This window comes from Chiloscyllium punctatum, chromosome 5, assembly GCF_047496795.1.
Source record: "Chiloscyllium punctatum isolate Juve2018m chromosome 5, sChiPun1.3, whole genome shotgun sequence".
NCBI lineage: Eukaryota > Metazoa > Chordata > Chondrichthyes > Orectolobiformes > Hemiscylliidae > Chiloscyllium > Chiloscyllium punctatum.
Genome location: NC_092743.1, coordinates 32,763,303 through 32,783,295, shown reverse-complemented (window position 1 = coordinate 32,783,295; position 19,993 = coordinate 32,763,303). Strand labels below are relative to the sequence as shown.

At 41.5% G+C, this 19,993-nt stretch overlaps 1 protein-coding gene across 1 annotated transcript in view; it reads left to right on the top strand.

Moving 5' to 3' along the window:
• Positions 1-555: 555 nt before the first annotated feature.
• The window catches only part of LOC140476966 (1-phosphatidylinositol 4,5-bisphosphate phosphodiesterase gamma-1-like), a 217,236-nt gene continuing 197,798 nt past the window's right edge, over positions 556-19,993 (top strand). Inside the window, exon 1 of the mRNA XM_072570007.1 lies at positions 556-1,342. Coding sequence (XP_072426108.1) covers positions 1,123-1,342 — 220 coding nt within the window. The 5' untranslated portion in view covers positions 556-1,122. The remainder of the gene's footprint in view (positions 1,343-19,993) is intronic.

Below are 19,993 nucleotides of genomic sequence, written 5' to 3'. Positions count from 1 at the left end.
TTCACTGTCCTTTAAGGCTTTACTGTGATTGTATGGAGATTAGTATGGTGTATGACAATCATTGTGAGATAGATAGGTGACCATAAAGATGGCTGTACTGTGCTAAATTGACTGTTAGTGGTTCATAATCACCAGGGAAGTCTCGCCAAGTTTTGTACATGTATTTTTTGGTATATCTTTGTTTCACTTATCTGTCACCTCTCTGGTATGGTCATTTCAAATCCTGTTACTTTGCTGACCCTTCACATATTTCATACAAATAGGCTCCCGCATCATTCAGTATCTACTTTTCAACTGTCTTCTCTACCCTTTAGCTGTACCCAAAAAGTAAGTCAATTTGAAGGCATTTGTTTCCAATAAAAAAATACACTATACCAATATTATATAATGGTTATCCCGCATCGTATTCTCTTCCACGTCTTTTTCACTCCTTGTTTTAATCTACCCTCTTTCTCTCTAGATGTCGCTGTTTTTCATTCTTTCCAGCACATTTTTATTCCCCTTCTCTTCCACGCTCTTCCTCCCCCGAGCCTGTAATATTTCAGATTCCTGTCTCTGATCTCTTTCCGGCTGTGTGTGTATGTGCTGTTTCCTCTGGGCTCAGCTGTACCTCTCGACCGTGTCGATTTCACTTGGAGCTGCACTACCAAAATTCTAAAGAGGAGGAACACATATATATGCACATTTTTGCTATATACATACATAAATGTACGTCTGTGTATGTGTACGTGTGCCTGTATGTATGTAGATATACATTTCCCGGACTACTCCTCCATCTTCAATGCTCCTGCCAGCACAACCGAGGATTTGACAGCAACGGGAAGAACATCCAGACAACCAGGAAACAGGCAAGGATCCAGCACTGCATCATTTGAGCGAATTCACCGGCATTTTTTCTCCACGTTTGTTTGTAGGACTATATATTAGAGGTGGGAACGCCACTATCTACTTCCCTAACCCTGCCCATCAGGAGTCTGCTTTACAGTGAAGAAAAATCCATGCAGATAAAAAGGGTCCGTTTATAATTCTGATTGGAAATCCTGTTTTTGTTTTTGATATCGAGTCGGGGTCTATTCCACGTTCTTCAAACCTAAAGATAATCTCTCGGATGATGCGCTGAAGATGTCAGGGTCCAGAGTCGGTTTTCCAAACGGATTTTTGCTGGAAGATGGAAGGATGGAAGCAGACGTTAGCAGAGTCAACCGAAACTTGGAGCTGGGCACTGTCATGACTTTATATTACCAGAAGAAATCGCAGAGACCCGAGAGAAAAACTTTTCAGGTGAAACTGGAGACTAGGCAGATCATCTGGTGCAGGACCAGTGACAAGGTCGAAGGCGAAAGTAAGTGAAATAAAAGCAGCACTTGGATTGTTTGTAAAATGTTGGGCAGTGGGGAATATATAGGTTCTCGGTGTCTGAGGGTTCACCATAGGACCATCACATGCAGGCGAGTTAACTAGGTTCTCCTGAGGGACACATACAAATGTAACCTAGTTTAAGTTCTCTCACATTACCTTGTTATTCAGTGATGGTGTGGGAGGTCATACTTACCTATATTGGACAGTTGACTGAACCATGTATCTCAAACAGAAATTTAAGGCTACGTGGGATGGATGTAACCTGTTGAATATATGGGTGTGTGGGAGGCATTTATTTAAATATACACTGAACACCAAATTTCGATTTCTGCTAAAATGTTGCAATTCCTTCTAAAATTAGCTATCAATTCATTTCCCCTGCAGAAGGAAACACTAAGGACTTATTTTTGAGAAAGATCTTAGGCTGTTGATGTCTGTATTATAATGATTTGCAATTTGTAACAGCAAGATCATCTGATTTCATTGGATGATATATTTTGTTGGATACCAGAAGGATGGTTTAAACACTTTCAAAGTAGTACAGACTGGGAAAGGGAGCTGTCAAATAGTGGATCCCCAATAGGATTTGGAATTCCTGTTTTTCTGATTAGATTCACTGCACAGTTGTAGATTTCCCTCCTCTTCGGCAAGGATCAACTCTTGTTGAAGTCTGTTTCCGTGTGCTTCTTACTTGGTACCTCACCAAGGCGGTCATTTATCAATGTAAGGCCTTTTTAGTTAACACTGGTGATGCACTTGGCCACTGAGATCTGCTACACCAGGACAATTAGAAGAATACAGACGTTTACAGCACAGAAGCAGACTGTTCAGTTCACCAGGGTCTATGTCAATGTTTATGCTCTGCCCTTTTCCTATTCTGCTTCTAAGTCAGCAAGATATCCCTCCATTCAGTTCTCCCTCATGTGTATCTATGTTCCTCTTAAAATTCATCAGTGTGACTCAGCTCAACTACTCCATGTGGTCAGGAGTTTTATGTTCTAACCACTGCCTGGTTTTACTTGAATTCCTCATTGAATTTGTCAGTGACTAACGTTTCATAGCATCCCTGATCCGTCACACTGCAAACTATGTACAGCACAGAGGCGAATAGACTTGCTATTGCTAGACTTCATTTCAGTTGGGAGAAAGGGATGCATTTTTCCAAAGGGATTTCTTTTTCCACTGGCAATCTATTGCAGCACCTGGAAGAGGTAGATGCTTTTCTGATGTCAAACGTGATTCCAAAATACTTGGAATAAAATGGAACCATTTGGAGTCATAAGGATTACTCAAACTCATCCATAGAAGTTTTTTTAATTCGTCAAATTTTACCAAATGTGGTGCTGGAAGAACACAGCAGGCCAGGCAGCATCCGAGGATAAGAAGAATCGACGTTTCGGATATAAGCCCTTCTTCAGGAATGAGGCTGGTGTGCCAACCGGGCTGAGATAAAGGGTAGGGGGGGAGGGAATTTGGGGGAGGGGCGCTGGGAATACGATGGGTGGAAGGAGGTGAGGGTGAGGGTGATAGGCCGGAGAGGGGGTGGGGGCGGAGAGGTCGGGTCAAACGACCTCTTCTTCCTGACCTCTCCGCCCCCACCCCCTCTCCAGCCTATCACCCTCACCCTCCCCTCCTTCCACCTATCGTATTCCCAGCGCCCCTCCCCCCTACCCTTTATCTCAGCCCGCTTGGCACACCAGCCTCATTCCTGAAGAAGGGCTTATGCCCGAATGTCGATTCTCCTGCTCCTCGGATGCTGGCTGGCCTGCTGTGTTTCTCCAGCACTACATTTTTTAACTCTGGTCTCCAACATCTGCAGTCCTCACTTTCTCTAAATTTTACCAAATTACTAGTAACCATTTTACATTAAAAAACTGTTTCATGGGACAATGAAATGGAGTCTGGATATAGAAAGGTTCAGTTTTCTAATTAACTAGTTGTGGATTATTGTCATTTAGTAAGTAGGTCCAATCACTTATTGGAACTATGTAAACTTCTGTCAGCAAGTAATGTTGGCTAATTTATACTCCTTTTCATTCTCACTGCATCTTTACCTTTCTCCCCAACTTTTCAATAGAACTGGAAAACCTTCCCTCAAAGATATTGGTCCTGGCCCAGTTAAGATATAACCTGTCCAATTTGTACACGTTCCACCTTTCCAATGCCTTAGGAATCTAAAGCCTTCTCACCTTTTTCATCTCTGCCTCCACATTTTCAATTATCTTCCTGTTTCTATACTCACCAGTAGATATCAGTAGGAATAAACTGGGGATAAGTACCTCTGGATCTTACTTTTTATATGTTGGTTAGCTGCCTGAATTCTCCTTGCAGGACATCAATTCCTCTTCCTCCCTGTGTCGTTAGCACTGATATGGGTCGTGACTTTTGACTGTGCAGACATTCCCCTCAGAATATTTGGCAGTACCTCAATGAACCTTTTGACCGTGGCATGAGGGAATCCTTGTTATATCTGCGGCCACAAAGATCCAGTCTGGTCATCAAATGATTGAATCAGCAATCAATTTTCTTTCCTGACCATCCTATTGTCCACCTCTCCACAGTTGTAGCGCCCAAGGTGCAGTAATCCTGGTTCTAGCTGTGATCCTCAGCTGTAATCCAACTGAATAGCAGTTAGAGAGCACAGTCCATCCAGGGGAATGTTGCATAGTGTTCACAATGCAACATTCCACTTGACTATCTGGCAGTCACCCATTCTGCCTGCTTGATCATAAGAAATAGAGGAGTAGAAGTAGTCCACTTTACCCTTGAGCTTGCTCCACCATTCACTACAATCATCAACCAATTTGATCGTGACCTTAACTTGACTTGCCTGCCTGCCTGCCACCCTCAAGTCTTAACTCCGTTGTTGATTAAAAATGTCTAAAAGCCCTGAGAGTGGCGCGGTGGCTCAGTGGTTAGCACTGCTGCCTCACACCACCAGGGTCCTGGGTTTGATTCCAATCTCAGGCGATTGTATGTATGGAGTTTGCACAGTCTTCCTGTATCTGTGTAGGTTTCCTCTGGGTGCTCCAGTTTCCTCCCACCGTCTAAACGGTGTGCATGTTAGGGTGGATTGGCGATATTAAATTGCCCATGGTGGGTTAGCCATGGAAAATAGATAGTTGTAGGGTGTGGGTCTGGTTAAGATGCTCTTCAAAGGGTTGGTGTGGACTGGATGGGCCTATTAGACTGCTTCCACACTATTGGGATTCTGTTAAAACAAGGTCCTCCTCACTTCCATCTTCAGAGGGAAACCATTTGGTTTTAAACTGTATCCCCTAGTTATAGACTGTGCCAGAAGAAGATGCATTGTCCCAGCATCCGTACATCCCTTAAGAAACTTACACGTTTCAATAAGATCACCTCCCATTCTTCTAAAGTCTAGTCAGTGTAGGCATACCCTGCTCAACCTTTCTTCATAAAGCAACCCCTTTCATTCTCAGAATCTGCAGAGGGATCTGTCTCTGGATTGCTTTCCATGCAATAATATTTCTCTTAAGTAAGGAGACTGAAACTCAAGACAGTACTCCGAATGTTTTCCTAAACTGCAGAATGACCAGTTCCAGAAGCATTCTATCCATATACCTCTTCCAGACATACTACAGTGACATCAGTTGCAGCTCAAGCATCAAAATCTCGGATGTGAGTTCCTCGAAATCATGGTTATCTAGGACCTGAGAAGTGTCCTGTTCCCACATGAAACAGCAATGATCGAATTGAAATGCCTTTTTATGTTAAGACAAATTAAATGTAACATAAATGAACTAAACATTTATTGAAAAAAACATTGCCACAGTAAAAATTTTCATATTTTTGTTATTTTACCTTGCTTCTCGATGCACACATTCAGTCTTTCAATTTCCAACTGTTCTGCTGCTTCATTCAGAACTCTTTTGATAAGGTCCCTCTTAAAAAAAGTTAGTGAGTGTTTATCCAAGTGGCAGTGACTAGTGGGATACCACAAGTATCAGTGCTTGGGCCCCAGCTATTCACAACATAGATAAATATGTGGATGATGGAACCAAATGCAACATTTCCAAGCTTGTTGATGACACAAAACCGGGTAGGATTGTGAGTTGTGGGGAGGATATAAGGAGGCTTGATTTTAGGCAAATTGAAGGAGTGAGCAAACATGGGCAGATGTAGTACAAGTGACTAAATGTGAAGCTATACACTTTGGTGTGAAAAACAGAAAGGCAGAGTATTATTTAAATGGGAAATGTAACTGTACAAAAGAATCTGTCACCTCTCCTGGCAGTGCGTTCCAGGTACCTATCATCCTCTGTGTAAAAAAAACTTACTTTGCACATCTCCTTTAAACTTTTCCCCTCTCACTTTAAGTCTATGCCCCCTAGTATTTTACATTTCGTTCCTGGGGGATAGACTCTGACTATCCACGCTAATACATTCCAATCCAGGCAACATCCTGGTAAACTTCTTTTGCATCCTCTCCAAAGCTCCCATATCCTTCCTGTTGTGGACAGGAATTGCACAAATGCTCCAACTGTGACTGCCAACTTTTATACTCAGTGCCCTGACCAATGAAGGTAAGCATGCCATATGCCGCTTTTAGCCCCTTATGCATTTGTGTTGCCAGTTTCAGGGAGCTGCAGACTTGCAACCCAAAATACCTCCGTATATCAATGCTCCTAAGAGTCCTCCATTTACTATTTACTTACCTCTTGCAGTTGAACTGTCAAAATGCATCCCCTCACACTTGTTTAATCTGAATTAAACTCTCTGTCTAACTTTCCAGCTGATCTATATTCGGCTGTATCCTTTGACAACCTTCCTCACTATCCACAGCTCCATCAATATTTGTGTCATCTGCAAACTTACTAATCAGACCACCTATATTTTCATCCAAATCATTTACATTTATTACAAACAATAGAAGTCCCAGCACTGATCCTTGCAGGAAGAGGTATATGGATAGAATGCTTCTGGAACTGGTCATTCTGCAGTTTAGGAAAACATTCGGAGTACTGTCTTGAGTTTTGGTCTCCTTACTTAAGAGAAATATTATTGCACGGAAAGCAATCCAGAGACAGATCCCTCTGCAGATTCTGAGAATGAACCTCCAGTTAGAAAAACACCCCTCCACAACTCCCCTCTGTCTTCTATGACCAAGCCAATTTTGCATCCAACTTACCACTTCATCGTGGATCCCATTACTTGCAAGTAAGTCATTGTCAGAGTACTGGGAGTTATTCAAGAAGGAGATGAAGGAAGTCCAGAGAAAATACATTTTCACAAAGAAAAAGGATGGGCACCCCAAGTCTGGGTCTCTTAGATATCAAAGAGAATATTGAATCAGATAAAGCAACAAAGAAGTTCAATGCTGCAGAAAGCCTGATGAAGTATAGAAAGGACAGCGGTGAAACTAAAAAGGAAATTGGGAAAGCAAAGGTAAGTAACCTATTGCTGAGGAAACCTCAAAGACATTTTATAAATGCATAAAGAGCAAGAGGATATCTAAAGAAAGTGTCGGGCTAATTAGAGATCTCCAAGGTAATTTATCTATGAATAGAAGACATAGTTCTTAATGAATGCTTTGTGCCTGTTTTCACAAAAGAGTTAGATGAGGCAGGCATTGCAGTTAAGGCAAAAGAATACGTGATATTGCATTGGATAAACATTGTGAGTTGTTTAGCCTCCTTGAGAGTGAATAAGTCTCTGGTCCAAGATGTAACATAGCCCAGTATGCTAAATGAAGAAAGGGCAGGCACTATAGAAGATCTAACCATCATTTTTCAGTATTCTTTGACTGCAGCTATGATGAGAGAGAATGGGAAGACTTCTAAAGTTGTACCGTTATGTAAAAGCAAGAATCCAAATAACTTCAGACAAGTCACTCTAACTGCAATAACAGGCAAACTATTGGAAAGAAAGTCTGGCAGCCACTATTGTCATTTGGAGAGGCTTAGATTAATGAAGAACAGTCAAAAGAGCTATAAAAAAGATTATATCTGATTAACTTGACTAAATACTTGAGGAGATAATGAGAAGGGTCAACGAGGGTATAGTGTTAAATTTAGACACATGAACTTTAACAAAACTTTTAATAAGGTCCAAAATGGCAGGCCAAGCAGATAAAAAGCACATGGGATCCATAGGAAAGTTGCAAGTTGGATCAAAGATTTACTCAGAGGTAGGAAACAAAGATGGCTAACAGAAGGAATGTGAGAGTGACTGTCCCTGATTTCAAGGTTGCATTTGACCAAATGCACCATCAGGGATCACTAACAAAGCTGGAGGCAAAAGTCACCAGGGGCAAAACTCTGCTGATGGAAGTCAGGCCCCTTGCCGCACCCCCCCCCCACCCCCCCCCCCCCACCTTCCTAATGAAGGGCTTGTGCCTGAAACATCAAATCTCCTGCTTCTGCTTGTCGGGTGCTGCCTGACCTGCTGTGCTCTTCCAGCACTATGCTTTTTGACTCTAACTCTCCAGCATCTGCAGTCCTCTCTTCCTCCTGACAGGAGTCATATCTAGCATGAAAGACGATAGTTATGATTGTTGGAGGCCAGTCATCTCAACTCTAAGTCATCTCTGCAGGATTTCCTTAGGATGGTGTCATAAGCCCAACTATCTTGAGCTGCTACTTCAATCACCTTTCCTCCATCGTGAGATCATGTTCGTTGATGAACACACAATTGCAGCACCATCCATCGTTCCTCAGATACTGAAGTAGTCCATTTGTAAGTGCAACAAGATCCGAACAACATTCAGGCTTGGGCTGAGAAGTAGCAAGTAACATTCAAACCACACAAATGCCATTAGCATTTCCAATAACCAGTACCCATTGACATTCACTGGTGTTACCATCACTGCATTACCCACTATCAGCACCTTGGGGTTACCATTGACCAGAAACTCAACTCGACTAACCATATAACTACAGTACTTACCAGAGAATGTCAGGGGCTAGGAATACTGTGGCAAAAAACTCACTCCCTCACTCTTCAAAGCCGGTCCACCATCTATCAGGTGTGTGATGGAATACAGGCAAAACACTGCTGTTGCAAGAGATCGGAAATACCCACAGAGCAGGTCTGGCAGCATCTGTGAAGCAAGAAAAAGAGTTAACATTTGAAGTCCAGTATGACTCTTCTTCAGAACTGAAGACTTCTGATGAAGAGTCGTACTGGACTCCAAATATCTCCACAAATGCTGCCAGATCTGCTGAGTTTCTGCAACATACTGTGTGTTCATGCATGATGGAATAGGCCCCTGACTAAAGCCAAAATAATGGTCAAGAAGCTTGACACCATGCAAGACAAAGCAACCTGCTTTATTGTCACTACATCCAAAAACATTCACTCCCTTCATCACTGACATATAGTAGGAGCCAGATGTACCATCTACAAGATGCACTGCAGAAATTCACAAAGGCTCCTTGAATAGTATCTTCTAAACCATGACCATCTACAAGGACAAGAGCAGTTGATACATGGGAAAACCACCACCTGTGAAGTCCCTTTCAAGCTACTCACCATCCTGACTTGGAAATATATCACCATTCCTTCAACGTTGTTGGGTCAAAATCCTAGAATGCCCTCTCTAATGGGATTGTGGGTTGTCCTAAAGGACACACACTGCAGCGGTTCAAGAAGGCAGCTCACTACTACCTTCTTGAGGGCAACTAGGGATGGGCAATTAATGCTGGCCCAACCAGCAATACCCATGCCCCATTAATTAATAAATAGAGAGAAGGTCTTGGGTTAGGAGATTGTTGGTTGTGGCGTTCTGCAGGCCTCCGTTCTGGGATCCCTTGGCTTTTGTGGGATATATCAATAATCTACACTTAAATGTAGGAGGCTGAATTAAGAAATTTACAGATAATAGGAAAATTGGCTGTGTGGTTGACGGTGAGGAACAAAGGTGTAGACTGCTGCATACAAATGCCAGGCAATGACCATCTCCAATAAGAGTCAATCTAACCACTAACCCTTGACATTCAATGGATCGGTTAGATCTGCAGAAAATGACAAAAGAAACCCCAATGTGGAGATATGTGAAAGATCATGTTTGGGGAGGATAAACAAAGCAAAGGAGTTTACAAGAAGTTCTGACTACAGGAAGGGTCGTGTTAGAGATGTGGGCTTCCTTCACCCAACTCTCACTGCGTTGAAATACAAATGTCCCCCAGGGCTTCACTTCATCTCTAGCCTTTTACCCTGTATGGCATCACCATGTCTGCTTCAGCACACTCCCAGCTCCAAACAGCAACACATTTCCATAAACACACACCCATGTGTTAAAAATGGAGAAAATTCTTACCCTTGACCAATGTCCGTGACATGTAGCCAACTCTGAAGGATCCTTAATCTGATTTCAATGTTAATTGTCATTCATTTCCATTTCTTCTTTGTTCTGGTAAAATAATTAAATTTTATAGCCTTTTAGAGTTTACTGAATGCTTTTAACTAATTTAGCTTTAACATCCAAAATGAACAATCACCATGAACTGGCATGACTACAAGCAACATAAACACCACATCCCCAGCTCAGAAAGCACACCGGCTCATTTTGATTTTCCTTCTAAAGGAGAAAACCTTTTCAGGTTGATGTTGCTTAAAAGGTTAACATGATCCCAATCTTTTAAGTGAAAAAGACTACAAGATGTTTTAATTGCATTTATCCCATTTTCAACTGTTAAACATTAGAAACAGTAGAGTCAATCTAACCACTGATCCTTGACATTCAATGGATGGGTGAGATCTGTGGAAAGTGACAAAAGAAAACTCAGTGTGGAGATATGTGAAAGATTGTGTTTGGGGAGGATAAACAAAGCAAAGGAGTTTTCAAGAAGTTCTGATCACTGTATTACAGGAAATATATCTAATAAAACAGGTGATCCAGGAACTAGATATTTGTAATGCACTGAAGCATGAGGTTGTTTTCAATTACCAAGGCTTGGTAAAAACAAAACCACAGTTGGCTTGATAGTAGCTGCCAAGTTGAAATGGATATGGGAGAAATGAAAAAGTGAATGGTAAAATCACCATAGTCTTATCAGACTACAGTACTGTCCTCTCATTAGAAAGAAATGATAGGTAGTGGTTTAACCTGAGGGTCACCATGCCTCAGTTAAGGGAAGAGGGCATGTCCTTTGTGATAAGCTCAGCCAGTTCAGGAATTGAACCCATGCTATTGGCGTTACTCTGCATTACAGACCAGCTGTCCAGCCAACTGACTACCATTAACTTTATGAAAGCATAGTAGCAAGGATACACCAACTTGTGACAAAATAGTCACGAGGTTATAGAAACTTGTTTTTTAGTTTTCTGGTGCTAAGAAAGGATGAATTGGGAAAGGAGATAATGTTTTGGGTCTCCGTTTCCACAGAATAGGAATACAGAAGCTCAGAGTAACAACTCTGGGAGGAACATGAAAGAGGAGTTTGGAAAAACAATGGTTTTAGTTATGCCAATACGCACCTTACTAAAATATATCAAATACCAGTTTAAGCAATAAAACAAGCTGATAGGTTATTTTCCAAGTTGCCTCTACAGAGGGACTGGCTGGCTGCCAGAATATTGCAACGATAAGGCAGTTTGGATTAGATTGTGAAACATGAGAGTAAAAGCTCAATTAATTTATTCATCAGGTGTACGTAGAACACTTTATTGGACGGTGAAATATAAGATCAGAATCTTCTAAATAATAGATAGAAGCAATAATCTCATGACAGACAATTACACAAATGATGTAGCATATCAGAAATTAGGTGGAGTGCAGCATGATATAAATAAGGTTGACCCCAATCTGCATTCACATATATGAATCTGAAATAGGCCATTCGGCCTCTCGGTCATTTGATAAGATCGCAGCTGATTTAATTGTAGCCTCTATTTTCCTGTCTACCCTGACTCCCTTGTCAGTGAAAGGGATGTCCACAGACTAATGACCCTTTGAGAGAAAACAAAACCCTCCATATTAAGTGGGAGATCCCTTCATTTTAAACTGTGTCTCTTTTTAGGTCTGTGTTGTATAATTCTAGAGCATATAGTCTATTTTGCTGTTGACAGCCCTGTGAGTTTCCATTTAAAGTTACTTCTGGAATATTATAGTGGCACTATGGTTCAGTGGTTAGCCCTGCTGCCTCACAGTGCCAAGGACCTGAGTTCAATTCCAGCATCCGGCAACTGTCTGTGTGGAGTTTTGCACATTCTCCCTGTGTTGGCTTGGGTTTGTTTTAGTTTCCTCCCACAATCCAAAGATGTGCAGGTTAGGTGAATTGGCCATGCTAAATTGCTCATAGTGTTCAGTGATGTGTAAGTTAGGTGCATTAGTCAGGGTAAATGTAGAGGTTCGGGTGGGATGCTCTTTGGAGGGTCAGTGTGGAGTTGTTGGACCGAAGGGCCTGGAGGCATTCTATTCTATGATCATTTTGCAAACAGTGAATCTATTGATTAAAACTAGTCATATTAATAAACAATATAAATCTACATTCTTAGGAAATGTTCAGCAGTCAGAAGTTCAGCTTTTACATTGTAGTGTATTGCGCATGAACATATTAGCAAAACCAATCTATGTAGTCAAAAAGTAAACACATTTAATTAGTAAAACTGTTCCACCTATTGTAATGGGTAACCCAGATGCACTTCCTCTAACGAGTACATTAGCCCCACGAAATGTAACTAGCAACCTCAACACTGCTCTCTGAAAGCATTAATTCCAGCTCCTTGTGCCTTGATGGACTTGATCCTCAAGTCTTAAAACAAGTGCTAAGTTAGCCTGGAGCAGTTTTTTTTTAAGACCAATAATACGCTGCTATTTTCTGGGTCTGTGGATTGTGAAGGAACAAAGATAGTAAAGTGATGTGCTCTTCCTGTTGGATGTGTGAGTTAGGAAGAGTTTCCATGTTACTAATGATTATGTCTGCAAGAAGTGTTTTTGATTGCGAATCCTATCAGATTGCATGGATCGGTTGGAGCAGCAGTTAGAGGCAATAAGGAATTTACAGGAGCTAGGGAGTGTGATGGGTGGCAGTTATAGGAAGGGAGAAAAGCTGCAGATACTGTAACGTAAATGGGCTAACTCCAAGAAAGGTAGGCGAGGGAGGCAGGTATTGCAGAAGTTTCCTGTGGCTATACCCATTTCAAACAGATATGCTGTTTTGGAAAATGTAGGGGTGATGGACTCTCAGGGGAATGTAGCATGAACAGCCAGGTTTCTGGTATTGAGACAGGCTCTAATGTAATGAGGGATGTTTCAGGTTCCAAGCAATCGATTGTGATAGGGGACTCTCTTGTCAGAGGCACAGGAAGGCATTTCTGTGGCATGCAGCGAAAAATCAGAATGGTGTGTTGCCTCCCTGGTGCTAGGTTCAAGGATATCTCAGAGAGGGTGCAGACTGTTCTCAAAGGGGAGAGGGGCCAGCAGGAGGGCATTGTATAGTTGAAACTAATAACATAGGTAAGGAAAAGGATGAGATTCTGAAGGGAGAACATAGAAAGTTAGACAGGAATTTAAAAAGAAGGTGCTATGAGCTAGTGAGGGTAGGTATAGGAGGATTAGAGCAGATAAATGTGTGGCTGAGGAGGTGGTGCAGGGGAGCAGGGTTCACCATTTTGGATCTTTGGACTCTCCTCTGAGGTAGATGTGACCTGTACAATAAGGACAGATTGCACTTGAATTGGTAGGAGACAAATATACTGGCAGGGAGATTTGTTAGAGCTGCTCAAGAGGATTTAAACTAGTAAGGTGGGGGGGTTGGTGGGACCAAGGGAGACAATGAGGAAAGAGATCAATCTGAGACCGGTATAGTTGAGAAAAGGAACAAGTCAAATAGTCAGTGCAGGCAAGAAATATGCAGAGAACACCGTAGGACTAACAAGTTAAACTGCATTTATTTCAATGCAAGAGGCCTAACAGGCAAGGCAGATAAACTTGGGGTTTGGTTAGCAACATGGGGCTGGGATATCATAGCAATTACAGAGATGCAACTCAGGGATGGACAGGACTGGCAGCTTGATGCTCCAGGATACAAATGCTGTAGGAAGGATAGGAATTCATAAACATACTAGTGGAACCACTTCTGCGGATGTACAAATACTGTTATACACAGGATTATCTGCCATCTACTCTTAGGGAAGCTAATATCTCCCTTATTTTAAAGAAAGGGAAATACCCTGAAGAATGTACTTTATATAGACCAATTTCGTTACTGAATATAGATTTCAAAATGTTATCAAAGGTGATGGCTCTGAGGTTGGAGAAGGTTTTGCCTCATATTATAAAAGAAGACCAAACAGTTTTTGTTAAGGGCCGCAGTTCCTCTAATAATATTAGGAAAGTACTGAATACAGTACAGGTATGCCACCAAAGATTGATTCCTGGGTTGGTGGTCTCCTTAGATGCAGAAAAAGCCTTTGATCGGATACAATGGCTGTATCTATTTGGGTTGTGGAGTGTTTGGTTTGGGGGTGGGGGGAATCCTTTGCCAGATGGGTAGCAGTAATGTATAAGGATCCTAAGGTGGTAGTTATTACAAATGGTATTAAGTCAAATAATTTTCATATTAGAAGTGGTAGTCGACAGGGGTGCCCTTTATCACCGCTGCTATTCACCTTGGCGATTAGCCGAAATCAAAAGAGACTTTGAAATAGTAGCACCAAAAGTGGGAATGGGGGAACATAAGATTACCCTATATGCTGATGACGTGCTTTCATTCTTGGCTAAACCAGAGAAATCCATTCCCCGACTGATCCAAATAATTAATTCATATGGTAGTTTTTCGGGATATAGGATCAATTTCACAAAATTGGAAATCATGCCAGTAGGGGGCTTAGTGGAGATGCCTAACTTGAAGATAAAATGCAACTCCCGTTTAGGTGGTCACCAAAAGGTTTTCTGTATTTGGGATACCCCTTCTGTATTTTATTACCCCTTCCTTCCACCTGTTATATAAAGCTAATTTTATACAATTACTAGAGAGGATAAAACAGGATTTACAGCCATGGGAGGGATTACCGTTATCACGTCTGGGCTGAATAGCTCTGATTAAGATTAATGTCCTTCCCCAGCTTTCGCAAGCTGAGGGAGGGGTGGATCCTCTGGATTTGAAGAAATATCAAGTAAGTGCTTTGTTAACATATGTTGGTGACTGGGTACAGGGGAATTCAGAATCGATATGGCTTGATATTAAAACCTCACAGTCGAAATGTCCTCTGATTAATTTATTATTTATGGACAAGATGAAATCCGTGACTCAACAATGCAATAGCCCAATTATCTTGAATACAGTGAAAGCCTGGAGGATAATGAGGCAAGACGAGGGTAATTGGTTTAAGACTTCACCATTTACCCTGTTGGTAGGAGCCCAAGGATTTAAACCTGAGGCAATGGACTCCGGCTTTAAGACATGGGAGAACAAAAGAATTCTATGTTTGGGAGATTTGCTTGAGGGAGAGGTCCTGAGGTCACTCAGCCAGTTAAGTCAGAAATAAAGATTATCCAATAAGGATAAGGGACTATATACAGAGGAAGACCACACTCCTGGCCCATTATTATAAATCAGATGTGGAGAAAAGGGTACTTTGGTGTACGGGTACTCTTTCACTTAGTACTTTATATCATTTACAGAAAGGCCATGCTCTGAGAGGTATGGAAGCACCCTGTAAGATGTGGAACCAAGAGTTAGGACAGGACATTTCACCAAAGATATGGGAAGATATCTGGGGGAAAGTAAGGAAAATTTCAGTGTGTAACAAAGCACAGGCTATGCAATTGAAGATCTTACACAGGGCTCATATGGCACCAGAAAGGCTAGCGAAGTTTAAGAGAAGAGTGTCACCAGGGTGTCCTAAATGCAAAAATTAATATAGGTTCTCTCACACATTGTTATTGGTCATGATGGAAGATCCAAAGATATTGGAGTGCTATAGTAAGGGAGTTAAAGGACATTCTGGGGACTGAAATTAACATGGATCCAGTAATTCTGTGGGAACCTTTATGGGCGCCCATGGGGCCTAGGGAGGAGGAGACTGGAAGGAAAAGAATATGGGTACTGTAGGGGGTACTCCCAGGGATGGGAGCCTCAGTGGAGCTGTGATGAGTAAGACAGAACAAAGTAGTAAGACATTATATAATTTAAGTAACTTGAATGTAATTTAGGCTAATATTGATTCAATATATTTGTAGTTTTGTTTTAGTTAAGTAGATAGGTTTGCTTTGGTCGAATAATGAGTTGTTTAGTAACAATGGTACTATGTTATGGCCTTGTTCTTTGTACTTTTTTTTCCTGTTTTGATGGGGTTTTTATATCTATATAAATGTTTTGTAAAAGATTTGAAAAAGCTTTTCAATAAAAATATTTATAAAAAAAGAAAAGGGGACAAGAGAGGAGGGGGAGTTGCGTTTTTGGGAAAGGATAATGTTACAGTTGTACTTAGGGAGGATATTCCTGGGAATACATCCAGGGAAGTTATTTGGATGGAACTGAGAAATAAGAAAGGGATGATCACCTTATTGGGATTGTATTATAGACCCACTAATAGTCAAAGGGAAATCGAGTAACAAATTTGTAAGGAGATCTCCGTTATCTTTAAGAACAATAGGCTGGTTATGGTAGGGAATTTTAACTTTCCAAACATAGGCTGGGACTGCCATAGTGTTAAGGATTTAGATAGAGAGGAATTTGTTAAGTATGTCCAAGAAAATTTTTCTGATTCAGCCTATGGGTGTACCTACTAGAGAAGGTGCAAAACCTGACCTATGTTGGGAAATAAGGCAGGGCAGCTGAGTGAGGTGTCAGTGGGTGAGCATGTTGGGGTCAGTGACCATAATATTATTAGTCTTAAAAGAGTAATGGAAAAGGATAGATTGGATCTAAAAGTTGAACTTCTAAACTGCAGGAAGGCCAAGTCTGACAGTATTCGGCAAGAACTTTCAAAAGTTAATTGGGGGCAGATATTCACAGGTAAAGGGACAGCCAGAAAATGAGAAGCCTTCAAAAATGAGATAACAATAGTCCAGAGGCAATATCTGCCTGTTAGGTGAAAGACGAGGCTAATAGGTGTAGGGAGTGCCGGATGACTAGAGAAATTGAGGTTTTGGTTAAGGAGAGGAAGGAAGCATATGTCAGGTACAAATAGCAGAGATCGAGTGAAACCTCAGAAGAGTATAAAGGCAGCAGAAGTATACTTAAGAGGGAAATCAGGAGGGCAAAAAGGGAACATGAGATAGCTTTAGCATACAGGGTTATGGAGAATCCAAAGGGATTCCATAAATATATTAAGGACAAAAAGGTAGAGATTAGGGCCCTCAAAGATTAACAAGGTAACCTATGTGTGGAACTGCAAGAGATGGGGGAGATACTAAATAAGTACTTTGGAGAAGGATATGAACAATATAGAATGTGGGGAAATAGATGGTGACATCTTGAAAAATGTTCATATTACAGAAGAGGAGGTGCTGTATGTCTTAAATGCATAAAAGTGGATAAATCCCCAGGACCTGATCACGGTCCTAGAACTCTGTGGGAAGCTCGGGAAGTGTTTGCTGGGCCCCTTGCTGGAATATATATATTATCAGTAGTCACAGGTGAGGTTCTGGAAAACTGGAGGTTGGCTAACGTGGTGCCACTGTTTAAGAAAGGCAGTAAAGAAAAGCCGGGGAACTATAGACCAGTGAGCATCAGAGATGGGCAAGTTGTGTTGGAGGGAATCCTGAGGGACAGGATTTACATGTATTTGGAAAGGCAAGAACTAATTGGGGATAGTCAACATGGCTTTGTGCATGGGAACTCACATATCACAAACTTGATTGAGTTTTTTGAAAAAGTAATGAAGAGGATTGATGAGGGCAGAGGGGCAGATGTGATCTATATGAACTTCAGTAAGGCAACAAGTTTTCTCATGGTATACTGGTTAGCAAGGTTAGGTCTCATGGAATACAGGGAGAACTAGCCATTTGGATACAGAACTGGCTGAAAGGTAGAAGACAGAGGGTATTGGTGGAAGGTTACCTTGCAGACTGAAGGCCTCTGACCAGTGGAGTGCCACAAGGATCAGTGCTGGGTCTACTACTTTTTTGTCATTTATATAAAAGATTTGGATGTGAACATAGGAGGTATAGTTAGTAAGTTTGAGAATGACACCAAAATTGGAGGCATGGTGGACAGCGAAGAAGGTTATCTCAGAATACAACAGGATCTTGATCAGATGTGCCAATGGACTGAGGACTGGCAGAAGGAGTTTAATTTAGATAAATGCGAGGTGCTGCATTTTGGAAAGGCAAATCAGAGCAGGACTTATATACTTAATGATAAGGCCTAAGGAGTGTTGCTGAACAAAGAGACCTTCAAGTGTTCATGAATTCTTATGAAGTGCTTCTGAATTCTTTCATAATTCCTTGAAAGAAGAGTCACTAGTAAATAGGATAGTGAAGAAGGTGTTTGACATGCTTTCCTTTATTGGTCCTTTATTTCATTGATAGGAGTTGGGAGGTCAAGTTGTGGCTTTATAGGACATTTTGGAATATTGCATGCAATTCTGGTCTCCCTTCTATCAGAAGGATGTTGTGAAAGTTGAAAGGGTTCAGAAAATATTTATAAGGATATTGTCAGGGTTGGAGGATTTCAGCTATAGGGAGAGGCTGAATAAGCTGGGGTTGTTTTCCCTGGAGCGTCGGAGGCTGAGTGATGACCTTATAGAGTTTTATAAAATCACAAGGGACATGGACAGGGTAGAACAACAATTTTCCCTAGAGTAGAGGAGTCCAGAACTAGAGGACGCATGTCTAGCGTGAGGTGGGGGGGGGGGGGGGGGGGGGTGGTGGTGGTGGAGGGGAGGGGAGGGGAGGAGGGGGGGGAATCTAAGAAACACTGAAGATATTGGACAGACTCAGCAGGTCTGGCAGCATCTGTGGAGAGAAAGACAGAGTTAACATTTCAATATGACTCTTCTACAGAACTTCCTCAGAATTTAGATAAAGGGACTGAAAGTATAGTTGCTAACTTTGCTGATGATACAGAGAGGTGTAGGAATGTAAGTTATGAAGAAAAAATAAAGAGGCAACCAAAGGAATATAAGTCAACTAAGTGAATGGGCAAAGATCTGGAAAGTGGAGTGTAATGTGGAAAATTGTGAAATTGTCCATTTTGGCAGAAAGAGTAAAAAAAAGAAACATATCATCTAAATAATGAGAGATTATGGAGCTCAGAGGTGCAGAGGAATCTGGATGTCCTAATGTATGGATTATGAATGGATAGCATACAGGTACAGCAAGTAATTAGAAATCTCAACAGAATGTTCTCATTTATTGTAAGGAGAATTCAGTACAAAAGCAAGAAGATTCTGATACATTTATATAGAGTGTGGTACGACTACATCTGGAGGATTGTGTATGGTATTTAACGAAGGATGTAAATGCATTGAAAGCAGTTATAAAAAGATTCACTAGATTAATGCCTGGAATGAGCTGGTAGTTTATGAGGAGAGGTGGGACAGAGTGGGCTTGTATCTGCTAGAGTTTAGAACAGAAAGATTTGAGATGATTTTGTTGAGACATAGATCCTGCAGAATCTTGACAGGCTACATGTGGGAAGGATGTCTCCTTTTCTGGAAGAGCCTAAAACTGGGGGAATCACTGTATCAAAATAGTAGCTTGTGAAATTAAGGTGGAGACGAGGAGAAATGATTAGAGAAATGATTCCCTACAGTGTGAATACAGGCCGTTCGGCCCAACAAATCCACACCAACCCTCCAAAGAGTAACCCATCCAGACCCATTCCCCTACCCTACATATACCCATAACTAATTCACCTAAGAGCTACGGGCAAATTAGCATGGCCAATTCAGCTAACCTGCACATCTTTGGATTGTGGGAGGAAACCAGAGCACCTGGAGGACACCCAAGAAGGCATTGGGAGAATGTGCCAACTCAACACAGACAGTCAACCAGGCTGGGATCAAACATGGGTCCCTGATGCTGTGAGGCAGCCATTGAGCCACTGTGCCAACCATAAATCGTTTCCACAAAGGGTTGGCTTCAAATTGCTTTTCCTCAAAAGGAGTGGAAGTAGAATCCTTGAAACTTTTAAAGCAGTGGGAGATAGATTATTGCTAACCATCTCAGATTCTGTCCCTCTCTCTCCTCACCATTAGTCTCTTATTTCCTTACCTCTAATCTTCACATTCTCCATTTCTTATGTTGTATCTGTCTCGATTTTCCTTGTAACTCTCTTGTCTCTCACCTTGCCCAGCTTTCATTTCGCTTCTAACATCATTCTGGCTGCTGTAAGTGTCTCAGTCTCCCTCTCATCCCTTTGTCTGTCTCTGCTGTTTTCTCTCCACTAATCATTTAAGTGTTCTCTTCTTCCCTCTCTCTCTTTCCTCTCCTCTCCTCCACTGTAGCTGTACTTGGTTTTAAAAGCATTATTATGAACACATTGTACTTCCACTCTGAATCCACAGCCAGCTTTCTCCTCATCCCTAACAAAAACATTTGGATTTATAATCAGACAGGAAATGATACGTCAATAAACACTGGAGTTATGGATGGCAAACTAGGCTTCAGTAAATATTAGCTTCTAGTAGACCTTTGCTTTAGCAGGCAATGGGATTTGGGTGTAGTTATATTTGCTTCAATCCTGTCCTTCCTCAAGTTCCTGATTCTAAATATAGA